We start from the raw sequence: 12,768 nt of genomic DNA on the forward strand, positions 1-12,768 counted from the left end.
CGATTGGTTACAAAGTTTCACAGAGACAAGGACGGAAGTCTCTGATTGAACCGATTACTAGACCCTATAGGAAGCGATTATATAATCAAGTACCTTAAAATTCTGACACCATATTTATCAAGTTTCGATACCCCCAACTTACTTTCCATATTGCGGATTGGCTGCCCGAGAGTTTCCATTTTCCGGTGGGATCTTTTCCTTGGGCGCTGAAAATTTCAACATGCGCGCCTCCCTAGAATAGAATAAAGCAGATGCTGTAGGTCCATGAAAACCGTAAGAACTTCTGGAGAACAAAACATCTCCCCGTGGAAATGAAGTTTGTCGTAACTCGTACGGGTTTTGGCCGACATGCAGATAACATGAAAACTCAAGAAGCGGCCAATCACAGCGGGGGATACTGAGCGGCATTATCGCAGTCGTCGCGTTTGAATCCGGAGAGCAGGTTCTTCCAAAAGGCCATCAATCGAGGGGCGAGGAACCTGTGATGTTTTGAACAATAACAGGGTTCTCCGTTGCCATGAATAGAACGCTGGTTTCCGGTAATTACCCAATAAAACACTTTGGCAGGAAGAAAATTTGGGATTGCGGTCCATTTTGGCAGAGTGCTACGCGCGTTTTTGGCGGAGGTTACGTTCAGGTGCGGGTGTTCAGACAAAGAAACATTTTAAAGTAAAAAAAATTACAAGTAGCCACTCTACATTGTATTTTATATTCTATATCTATTATTGTATTGATTTATTTTATATTATGTTTGCGCAGGGATTAACTTCCTTTCATGCATACGATAGCCTCATGTTCCCTTTACATTTTTATGGTGTCCTCTTTGCAAATGTATGGGGGGGGCTGCATTGCATTTACCCCTTCCCAGCTCAAGTAACCGGCTGTTAACATAATCGCAAAAGGGTTTTCTAACCATCAATTAGCCTTTTAAACTTAAACTTGGATCAGCGAACACAACGTGCCATCGGAACACAGGAGTGATGGGAGTGATAAAGGGCCATTGGAGCACAGGAGTGATGGGAGTGATAAAGGGCCATTGGAACACAGGAATGATGGGAGTGATAAAGGGCCACTGGAACACAGGACTGATGGAAGTGATAAAGGGCCACTGGAACACAGGAGTGATGGGAGGGATAAAGGGCCATTGGAGCACGGGAGTGATGGGAGTGATAAAGGGCCATTGGAACACAGGAGTGATGGGAGTGATAAAGGGCCACTGGAACACAGGAGTGATGGGAGTGATAAAGGGCCACTGGAACACAGGACTGATGGAAGTGATAAAGGGCCACTGGAACACAGGAGTGATGGGAGGGATAAAGGGCCATTGGAGCACGGGAGTGATGGGAGTGATAAAGGGCCATTGGAACACAGGAGTGATGGGAGTGATAAAGGGCCACTGGAACACAGGAGTGATGGGAGTGATAAAGGGCCACTGGAACACAGGAGTGATGGGAGTGATAAAGGGCCATTGGAGCACAGGAGTGATGGGAGTGATAAAGGCCTCTGTGCGCCTATGAAGAGATTTCCATAAAAATCAGCCGTTTCCAGCTACAACATTCATTTACAGCATGAACCCCGTCTGCGCTGGATTTCTGATCCATTTCATGTTATTTTAAAGGACAGAATCTTTTCTTTCAAAAACAAGGAACAGTCATCCCGAACTTTTGAACGGAAGCGTCATTCTGATTGGGAAAGTATTAAACAAACCCACTTCTTGTTCCAATATGAAATATCGCTTACAATGAAGAAAATAAGTTGAGACCAGAACCTCGAAACATGCGTCTTCCCCCAGTAAGCAATCATATTTTCTGTTCCTTTGCCGTGCGAGGCGTATATTGGAAGCCGCATCCGAGCATTAAATATGCAGAGAAGGGAACTTCAGTTGGCTGACAATTTTTTTTGTGGATTTAATATTATGCGGTGCCACAGGCAGAGTTCTTATTGAGTACGGAATGACAAAGTATTCTTTATTTCTCCCCAGTTATTATGCCACTGTCTGATAGCGCTATAGCCATTATAAAATTTAAAACAAAATTTGTTTTCATTCCGTTCCGGCGGCCCCTGGAAGCAGCGTCTGTTAGATGCCATTTTTAAAACGTCCCTCTCGCTTCCAGGAAAAGCGTCGCACGGCGCCGGTTCTGTCTAGTGAAAAATTACGGATTTCAAAGAAGCGAAGCATAATTCCGTTTCCTTTCAAGTCTTAACAAAATGTTTATCTCAGCGTTACCTGATATTCATTTTTGAACATATTGAAGACTGTCTTTGAAATGAAATATGTTCTGTTTTCTGCCAGATTTCCCCCGTTTCTGAAAAACACAAAAAAATGTAAAAAAAATGATTTCTTCAGAAAGTGTATAAAACATTCATCACACCATAAAAAAAGGAAGGCGCACATACATGTTACAAACCGGCCCTGCTCTGAACATAATAGCCAGCCAGCTGGCCTTAAAGAGACAGTCCAGCCATCATATGCTGAATGGTCCTTTTAAATTGTCACGTGTGACCCTTAATGCATCGGGGGGATCCTGCCTTGATTTCAATGGGAGCGCTTTCCTGCCACTGATTGGCTGCTTCAAGAAGAACTCAAGCAAGAATTGCCTATGGAGGAGGTTGTAGCCAATCAGTGACGAGAATAGCCGTATCACAGAGGAAGCAGGGGAAAGTGTCTGCATTGATTTCTTTTCTGACACTGATTGGCTGCTACAAGAAAAATTCAAGCAGCAATTGGCCATGGAGGAGGCTGCAGCCAACCAGTGACGAGAATACACGGGTCACAGAGGAAGCAGGGGAAAGTGTCCCCATTAATTTCTTTCCTGACACTGATTGGGTGCATCAAGCAGCCAATCAGAGGCGAGGATTGTAAAGCCACAATGAGCATGGCTGCTGGAGCTGTGGATCTGCAGCTTCACCCTAAGGTAAGCATTTTTATTTCTTTTTTTTTATAATCATTTTAAGGAACGTAAATTAAATTACCCATAAAGTGCTTTAATACGGCATTCTTCCTGCCAAAGAGGCTGTCCCTTTAATTCTACCCGCGGCTGAGACTTTTTCGCAGTCGGAACATGGAAATAAATGTATCGTTAAAGTAATAATTACGTGTCACTTGGAGGAAGTAATGGAGACATTGTTTATAAATACTCCTTCCATCCTTCTGGACGCTTCTGTTCGAGTAACGGCCGTCCGAGGCAGTTAACTAGCGCCCGTCGGTTGAGTCCTTTGCGTATTAAGTCTTCAGCGGCGTTCGCCAGTTAATGCCGAGCGTCTGCAGATTAATAAGAAGTACTCAGGAGCCGCGTGGTGTCCTGCCCTCCGTTAAATTCCTCGCTCTCTAATTAAGTGGGCTTATGATCTATTAGTTACGGACGGCTCCCTGCAGTTCTTTAGCGGCGCTTGGAAATCCGTGAGAGTAATTACCAGCCATACATCAATTCTGGAATATTTATAGCTGGGCGTAGTAGGCTGAGGCTGATGGGACTTACAGTCTGGCAGCAACAGAAGGCATTGAGCTTTCGTCTGAGCTGTTTCTTATATTTTGTCATATTCTAAAATAAAAATATTAATGCAGATATCAGGTCCAATGCTAATACAGGTGGGGAGGGGAGATGGCCCCCTATTTTTCTTTGATGTACATAATTTGGTAGGTTTTTTTGTTTTTTAATCCTGCAGTCCCACCATGGGCTACAATTAACCTACTAGAGGTGGGTAAAAAATTTCACCCATATGTGAAAAATGGCAGAAAGTAGCAGATTCCGACCAATCAAAACCCTCTCTGACAAAATAGAGTTTCCACGCAGTTTCTGTACGTCATGTGACATGACTTGGGGCATTATATAGTGGGGCAATATCTCAGGGGAATAGAAATACACAGAGGGGCAAAAAAAGCAAGCTTCTGTTTTCTAAAAACCTCTTACGTGTAAAGTGCTGCCCCCTGCAGTGTGTGGGATGTATAACTGGAGAACGGATTCCCTTCTGTGAGTTTATACACCCAACGTACACTAGGGGGCAGCACTTTACATATGCCGGTCAACGGCGAGGGAAAATGTACATAAATCATGGAAACAAATGTGGTCACCCTGCCTCATGGGAAAAGAAACAATACAAAGGGTCCCAAGGAAGTTATGGGGGCATCCATTACATATTAAACAGATGCTAAAAAATTGCCATCACTTTTAACGGGCTAAAGCAATCTTGTTTCCCTGGATATCTAAATGTGTTTACATCGTGTGCATGCGCTTCTCATTAATCCGTCACTATATATATTTATAAGGCGTCACATATAGGTTTTAGGGAGATACAATGTTAACGCTTGGTTGTTGAAGTAGAAAATTGCTTTGGAAAAGGGGTCTGTAAAATGACCACAAGTTAAAAGCCGCGGTGTTTTTTTTTCTTATACTTTCTGAAATCGAATTCTCCGAGCTGATTACTAAATCAAACCGGCTTATATATGTAATGCATAAAATGCACCGTGGGTCACAAATGGCTTTTTAGGAATCCTACGAGCAGAAATCAGTCTTGCAGAACTTGCGCAAAGTACATTTTGAATAAAAATCACCCTTAACGGCAGCAGAACGGAATATCTGAGTATTATTTGCCTACAATTCCCCTCCTTTGGCTATTTAAATGGCATAGAATTAAAGCAGATATTAGAAGAACAGCGTGAACGCAATAAAATATCTTGTAGTCAAAGGTTTTGATGAAATACTTCGTTTTTAGAGCAAAGATCATGGGCATATTACCTATTAGCAGGAAAGTATACACTAAATAAGTACGGTTCATTTAACTTGAGTTTTTTGTCCATATACAAAGTGGATTGGGGGCAGCCATCTTGGATTTCTTACAGACCTCAGCAGAGGCAGGTTTTGTGGTTATTGAACATAGTTGTATTAATGAAATGTATTTAATTTAAAAAAATTAATGAAATGATTTTTATTATAATTTTAATGACATCATTTTAAATAAATAATTAATACATTTAACTAAATTAAACAAAAATAAGTAAATACATAACTAAAATAATAAAAAAGAAATATCTTTTTTTAAAACTTTTTTAGGAACTTAGGTTTTTATGTTAGCCAGAACTTGAAAGGTAATCTGGTCACGACATCCAGGGCCACGCAATGATATACAATGACCAGCTAACATTATTCAGGCGCGAGGCTTATTCCTGTTACACTGAATTTCAAATCCTAGCAAATCGCGTTTATGCGGCGAAGGCAAAAGCCAGAAGATCCAGGAATACAGGAAAAAACAAAGTTTCAGGCCAAATACCATAAAGCTCTGTAAACCATGTCGGGTTTTGTAACAATAACTGGGGCACCTGACTGCAAAACCAGAAGGTAACGGGTCCGATTAACTCTTTACTATCAGCTTCCGAAAAGGGCCAGATTCCCCTTGAAATTGTTGAATGCATAAATATTATTATATACATTTTTTTATTATTATATTTTTTAAGGTTTATTACCTATCGTTGATACCGGCTATACCTGAACACATAGAAATATCAGTGATTAATTGTCATTTAGTGACATAGAAGTTATTCTAATTCTTTATTTTTTGGACATTTATAGAGGGTTAATTAGTTGTCTGAGTGGTAAATGAGAGAGTTTTATTGGGATGCTGTAATTACAGCTCGTGAACGCGTGACTGTCCGTTATATTCTGATACACTGTTCCATTTTATATCCACTCATCAGGCTCATCAGGTTTAAAAACCCTCTTTATTGTAAAAGAAACACTTCTGTTAAAGAGCTCCCAGCTAATGTACATCAATATACATTATAATAAATACAGTGTACAGGTTGCCCCTACCACAGGGTCACGTAACACACACTCCTTAACGCACCATTGCCAAATGCCTAGAATTAGAGATTTCCACAATCAACCCTAGAACCTGCCAACAGATCGGCCCCATTCGGCCCCCGTCCAGTCTGCCCGTTTCTCCCGCTGTAAAGACTCAAACCATAATCAGTCGTTGGTCTCGTCTTAGATTCAGGAGCCGTATTATTATTATTTTTTATACCATATCAGGGTTCCCTCCTGTGTCTGAGCGACAGCGATTGCTTTGACCTTTGAAAGTTTTTTAGGATTAAGCCCCGCGTGGAAACTGGCACTGACTGAGTTAAAAAGTCTGAAATGTAAAGGCAAGGTGACGGTAGCAGGTCATTTATTTTTAAATTAACCCACTGAGTGCCGGTAGGGGTTTGCTTTCCAATGCGTTTCGCGCATCTGTGTAACGCCGAGCTTTAAATGGTAACATTTTCAATGGGAGAGGATTATCGCCATGGCAACAGCAAGTCTGTAAACAGATCCTGGCGAGTTTTTATGCCGCGCGGAACAAAAGCTTCAGTTCCCAAGTGCCCGAGCACATTGCCAAGTGTTAAAAGACAGATCTGGGCGATACATTGTACGTCGCATTCATACGGAAGATTCCTCTCGACTCAATTTGTCATTTTTAAGAAGATGGCGCAGGCTCGTTAGCAAAATTTTAACCACTCTAATGATGGCGAAAATGATTTTTGGTGCGAAAAGAAGCAAAAACTGAGAAATGTTAAAAAAAAACAAAAAAAACATTTCTTTAACAGCTTCTCTAGATCTTTAGTACGGTGTGGAAAGACGCCGGCCTGACTATTTAGTTTTGTTTTCAATTATTTATAGGAAATCTTTCATGTTAATAAATATGCATTTTTGTGTACAGCAGGTTCAAGTGTTTTATAGAAAACACAATCTTTCTGGTTCATCCCCGTGAAAGTTCATAAATAATGCAGAACGCGAGCTAATTAATGTATTTCTGGTGTTATTAGTCTGCAGCGCCCCGTAAAAACAAAACAAAAAACTACAACAAATAAGTAACGGCGCTCGATTTTTCTATCTATAGTTAACCCCTTCGTGACCGGACTGTTTTTCAAATGTTGCACAAATTATATATATATATTTTTATACCTTTAACATTGCGGAACTTATATTGAATTACATTTGTATCAGTTTTAATCAGTTCCGCAATGTATAAGGTATAAGCAGAAGGTTCATTCTGGAAGGAACGCTCCAGTCTTATTTTCATGGCTTTCTTTAAATACCATTATTTTGATCAAATCATCCGATTTACTATAAAGAATAATGGAATATAAAATACATTTTTGATACTGAGGCATCGCAGCGACACCAGATGAGCAAAAGAAGCGATCAGTGATCGCTTTCTGAGCTCCTTTATACCCATGATCTACCTGGGTGCCTGTCATTTGTCATTAAGGGGTTAAAAGATGTTTTGTTCTTATTGGTTGGTTCATTCCAATATGATCTTTTTTCATCATCTATAGTTAATGGAGATTATTTTATGTTCTTGCTTATTGGCCAATTTTAGGTTAATAATGCTACTTTTCAAAATAATCCCTTTTTATACAAAATCCCTGTAGAATTTGTCAGAATTCAGCCCCCGTCTAGTCGCCCGTTTCTCCTGCTGTAAAGGACCTTAATCAGTCGTTTGTCTCGTCTTAGATTCAGGAGCCGTATGTCTGTCCCATGCATGTTTAATCCCCTCACTGTATTACCCCCTACCACCTCTGCTGGGAGGCTGTTCCACTTATCTACCACCCTCTCATTCAAAAACATGTACTACAATAAAAAATCTGATTAAATTGTGTTTAAAATGTGTTTAAAACCTGCACAATATTCCCACCCTGACAACATAATATATTGTAACACATGTCCGTATTTGTGTTATGGGAATGTTTTCTTTGCTATTTATATAAAACAGAAAGTGGAAAAAGAAACAAAGAAACAAAATATAAACATATTCAAACAAAATAATAAATAAAAGACAAATTGCAGTGTTATATACTGCTTGTTATGTCTTTTTTTTTACCCATTGCACAGCGCTGCGGAATATGATATATTAATATATATTATATTAATATCTAATAATATATAATTTTATATTAATATACAAAACAATAAATATTAATAACAATAAATAATAATGATAATGGGCCGGAAGGGATAAGGAGAGCAGATATATCGTCAGGTACGATGTACGCGGAGACATCTGATGGGCCGTGTGTGGACAGGCCTGGCAGAAGGGACACTTTGCCACCGAGCCAGCGCAGTGTGACGATAGCCGTCCACGGCGTGATGTAAGATGAAGCCAAGAAACCATCAAACATGTAGTGCTGCGGCCGTGCAGAACAAACATTTTCACACCAAAAAGCACAAAATCAGCAGAATCCAGCATTTTATTATTATTATTTTTTTTAAAGTTTTCAATAATAAAAGGTCTGCCTTCCCACAGCATCCAAAGGGGTATATTTATATGCATTTCTGTGATTCCTGAGACCCCCCCCCAGACTGTAATTCAGCTTCATATAAAGCTATTGAATATTCTGCTATATTGGGGAAATAAAATAAAGCCCCCCTCAGAGGCAGACCCCCAGCACAGGCTTACCTTCAACTCTCTGCAAACCGGAGACCGGAGGGGAGGCACAGAGATCCCCCCACAATGGAGACCGGAGGGGCACAGAGATCCCCCAACAATGGACACCAGAGGGACACAGAGATCCCCCCACAATGGAGACCGGAGGGGTACAGAGATCCCCCCAGAGCATGCAGCAGGTGGATCCAACCAGGAAGTGCAAGAGGAACTGTTACAGTTTGTGGTTGCTTAGCGACCAGCAGCCTGGTCATTCCCAGTGTGTACAGTGTGAGGCCCCGCCCACTGCTGCCACTCAAACAGACAGACACAGCAGCCAGGGAAGCCCGAGTGGGAGGGGAGGAGACTCAAATACTGATACATCAAACATGTTTTTACCTCCCCTATGCCCTCTCGTGTCCCACTTTCCTCTCCCTCTGATACCCCTTCTCTAGGAGGTCAGAATGTTTGCTGGGTATGAGGGTATCGCAGGGTTCTACAGCCCTAAAACCCCCGATAATGTGTATAGAAACAGCAGGAAGCGGCTTCCTTCTTCTAGGATTAAATTATGATTTTTAGTTGGATTCTCTGCTTTAGGTTACGCTCACGCTCATTATTTCTTCCTCTTTAATATCTCATTGGAAATGTTTAAGAGAAATGAGGCCCTGAAGTTTATGTGAAAGCATCGATGTCCAGACTACGTTCTAGAGACTTCATCTCCAGAAACATATTGACGTTCTAGAGAGAGTTCAGGCGAGAGCGAGTTCTGGCGAGAGCGAGAGCGCTTTGAAGGGTTAAAAAAAAAGATCAGGAAAGACCAACAGATCTCAGGGTGTCCGACTTGGGGGAGAGAAGAGACAGAGAGAGGGGATGGGAGAGAGGAGAGAGGGGGGGGGGGGTGAGAGAGAGAACAGAGAGGTGATGGGAAAGAAGAGAGAGAGGGGATGGGATCCTGGCTCTTGAATCTAAGACGAGACCAACGACTGATTAAGGTTTGAGTCGTTACAGCAGGAGAAACAGACAGACTAGACGGGGGCCGGATGGGGGCCGATCTGCCGGCAGGTTCTGGGTTTCTGTCGTGGAAATGATTCTTTCTATTAGATATTTCTATATCCGGAGCGTTCCCTGACACCGGATATTAATGGGGGGGGGTCACCCTGTCTTTTTGTTATCACTACAGCCCCCCCCCAGCGCTCTCTTCCAGTCATTTCTTTCTCCTCCACACCTGGATGCAAATGTTTCAACTTTTCTCAAGGCATAATTACCATAAATTGATTAATTAAACTAATTATTCTGCAACTCACATCACACCGCGCCGGCGATGCAATTAAAAATGGTAGCAGTGATAATATTAAGCGATGGCGGCGCTCCCGGCAGGAGAAGAGAATCTAAACGCTTTACGCCGTGTCCGGCATCTAAAAGGAAGGCGAGAATCGGCGGCGCAGGAATTCCACGCAACGATTTTACATAAAAAAACAGCAATAAAATTCTTACATAAAACAAATCAGTTATTTCTAGCGATTTCAAAATCGAAGAGCTTATTTACCATGGAAACCAGCATTTAGTGTGATTTCATAATGCGTATATACTGTATAGAAAGAGGCAAACTGTGTACGGCCAATGGGAGCTGGAATACATACATTGCTTATCTCCTATTGGCTGCGCTGTGTTCTAGACTTTTCTCCCCGTCTCTCTCCAATCCCTTCTCTCTCTTCAGTCCCCTCTCTCTCTTTCTCTCCCCCTCTCTCTCTTTTCTCCCCCTCTCTCTCCAATCCCCTGCCTCTCTCTTCTTTCCTCCAAGCCAGGCATAGAAGCATCAATTTTTAATACTGGCTTCAAATGCTCAGTGAGTGCACCCTAGGTCAATGCCCCCTCATTTCACCAGCAACCATTTGTAGTACCCTAGTATTTAACACCCCTATGCCTTGTATTTAATACCCCTATGCCTAGTATTTAATGCCCCTGTGGTTAGTATTTAATACCCCTGTACCTAGTATTTAATGCCCCTGTGCTTAGTATTTAATGCCCCTGTGCCTAGTATTTAATACCCCTGTGCCTAGTATTTAATGCCCCTATGCCTAGTATTTAATACCCCTATGCCTAGTATTTAATGCCCCTGTGGTTAGTATTTAATACCCCTGTACCTAGTATTTAATGCCCCTGTGCTTAGTATTTAATACCCCTGTGCCTAGTATTTAAGGCCTTGTGCCTAGTAATTTATACCCCCGTGCCTAGTATTTAAGGCCCCTGTGCGGTCAATGTTGATGCTGCCTCCCTGCAGCTTCACAGACGCTGTTTCCTTTTTTTTTTTTTTTACTGAATTTAACCAAAAATGAATGTTTTTCTAAGTCATAACTTCCTTTTACAAACAATAAAATAAACTTTTTGTTTTTTAAACGAGTGACCCTTAACAGAACGCTCGATACATCATTCCCATCGTCTTTTCCTACTTTTCTATATTATCGTGAGTTTCTTCGCCCGCAGGAGTTCTGCTTTAGAAAGATTACAATCTAAACATTTTTTTCCCCATTTTTCTGATAAAGGATTGAAATCTTTTCTCAAGCAACTCATAACCGGGTTTCATGGAATAATTCCTCGCAGCAGGTATATAGAAAAATTGATTTGAACCACGAATTCAAATGCTTTCTCCTCCTTATCTCTGGTGTAGTTAGGGATTTTTTTTTATTATTTATCAAAGAAAGTATCTCCCGTGAAATCACTCGAAAATATGAATTAAAACATAAATCTTAAAGAAAAGGCAATATCAGAAGATAATTCAATACCGAGGAAAGAAGAAGAAATAGATATGGACTTTTAATTATGGTTTACTACGGGATCGTTTCTCATATAGGCAGAGATTCCATTCTAGATGAATATCTCGATGTTCAACAGCGTTCCGCAAATTAAAAGTTCCGGAGTGGGATCGCCGTGACGCTCCTGGAAGCCGGAGGGGGTTTTGGAAAGGGGATGGAAGGGTCTTAGCTCCTTCTCTACTAGCTGCTTTGCTTGAGATGGCGTCTGAGTGTAATGAGGGAGGAAAGAAGAAAGAGAGAGAGAGAGGAAAGGAGGTAAATATTTAAATATATAAAGAGATTTTACAAAGGACAGGAGGGACGTTCATTATAAAGGAGGAGAAATGTTAGAACAAGAGACCGGAATCCAACACTAGAGGCTCAGAGGCTGAGATGAAATGGAAGGCAGTTTTACTTTACTGAGAGGGTGGAACAGCCTCCCAGCAGAGGTTAATACAGCAAGGGGATTTAAACAAGCATGGGATAGACATACGGCTCCTGTATCTATGATGAGACCAACGACTATTTAAGTCTTTATAGCTAGTAAAGCTGGCAGACTAGACGGGCCGAATGGGGCCGATCTGCGGGCAGCCAAACAAGCTCTTAATTCCTTTTGCCGAGCTCAAAGAAGCGATGAATAAAAGAGCCATGGAACGTTTAAAGGGCCGGGATACGTTTTCTTAATGGTTTTCTCTGTAGCATAGAAAACGTGGCCAACCGACACGCGACCCGACGCATGGAGTCCTTCCACCCAAATCCACTTGTTCCATATAGTTTGTCGTCTTCTTTTATGACCCCAGAGCTCCACGTGCAGAAAGTGATCACTTATTGTATCTCAGTACATATGGATACATAATGAATAATGAACCCTAATCCTAACCCTAACCTATATAATGAATAATCATGTGGATGAGAAAATATTTCTATAGGGTTCTTTTATATAAGTTAAATAATTTCCTTTTTTTGTGGAAGAAAGCTCCGTTTTTTTTCTGGATCTCAGTCTCGACACTGTTTGCAGCCTCCCTTTTTCTTGAACGTTGGGGCGTATATCGGCTTGGGACCCCCGACGTAGCGTTCAGGTTGCCCTCGCTACAGATAAGATTTTGCTTTAAATGGGCCGTGTGTCGCAGAGAGCTCCAGAGCTCCACTCCGTATCCTAAATCTTCTCTAAATCTATGAGTCTGTCGCTTCAGCCGCGACGTCTAGACGGAGAATCTGCCATTTCTCTTTGAAGCGGCGGTCTGTTTGCCAACATCGCTGAGAGAGTTATGGCTTTCTGATAACGTGCCAACTGTCACGGGCTACGGGCGACCACGAGCTATAAACAGCAGCGGCCCTCCTGACAACAATACCTGCGTTTAAAAACCATCACGACGTGGCGCAAGACAAACAACTGCTTGGGGTTTGGCCCGGAGGAGACGGTTTCTACTCAGCACAAAAACGAGTGGCCGGTAATAGCCTCCCGGTCACTCGCCGGCTCTGGACAATGTAAGGGCGTGATAGAGTCCGATAGAGTCGGTTTTAGTGTGAGTTTGGAGGTGTTAGTGTGAGTGTTAGAGTGAGTGTGTGTTAGCGTGAC

General features: G+C 41.8%; 1 protein-coding gene across 2 annotated transcripts in view; it reads right to left on the minus strand.

Moving 5' to 3' along the window:
- The window catches only part of CFAP20DC (CFAP20 domain containing), a 55,838-nt gene extending 53,544 nt beyond the window's left edge, over positions 1–2,294 (minus strand). For both annotated transcript variants that reach the window (XM_053470105.1, XM_053470104.1), the window contains exons 1-2: positions 2,228–2,294; positions 143–232 (exon numbers count right to left, since the gene is read on the minus strand). In XM_053470105.1, coding sequence (XP_053326080.1) covers positions 143–232; positions 2,228–2,248 — 111 coding nt within the window. In that variant the 5' untranslated portion in view covers positions 2,249–2,294. The remainder of the gene's footprint in view (positions 1–142; positions 233–2,227) is intronic.
- Positions 2,295–12,768: the final 10,474 nt, after the last annotated feature.

Source organism: Spea bombifrons, chromosome 6 (assembly GCF_027358695.1).
Source record: "Spea bombifrons isolate aSpeBom1 chromosome 6, aSpeBom1.2.pri, whole genome shotgun sequence".
Classification (NCBI taxonomy): Eukaryota; Metazoa; Chordata; class Amphibia; order Anura; family Pelobatidae; genus Spea; species Spea bombifrons.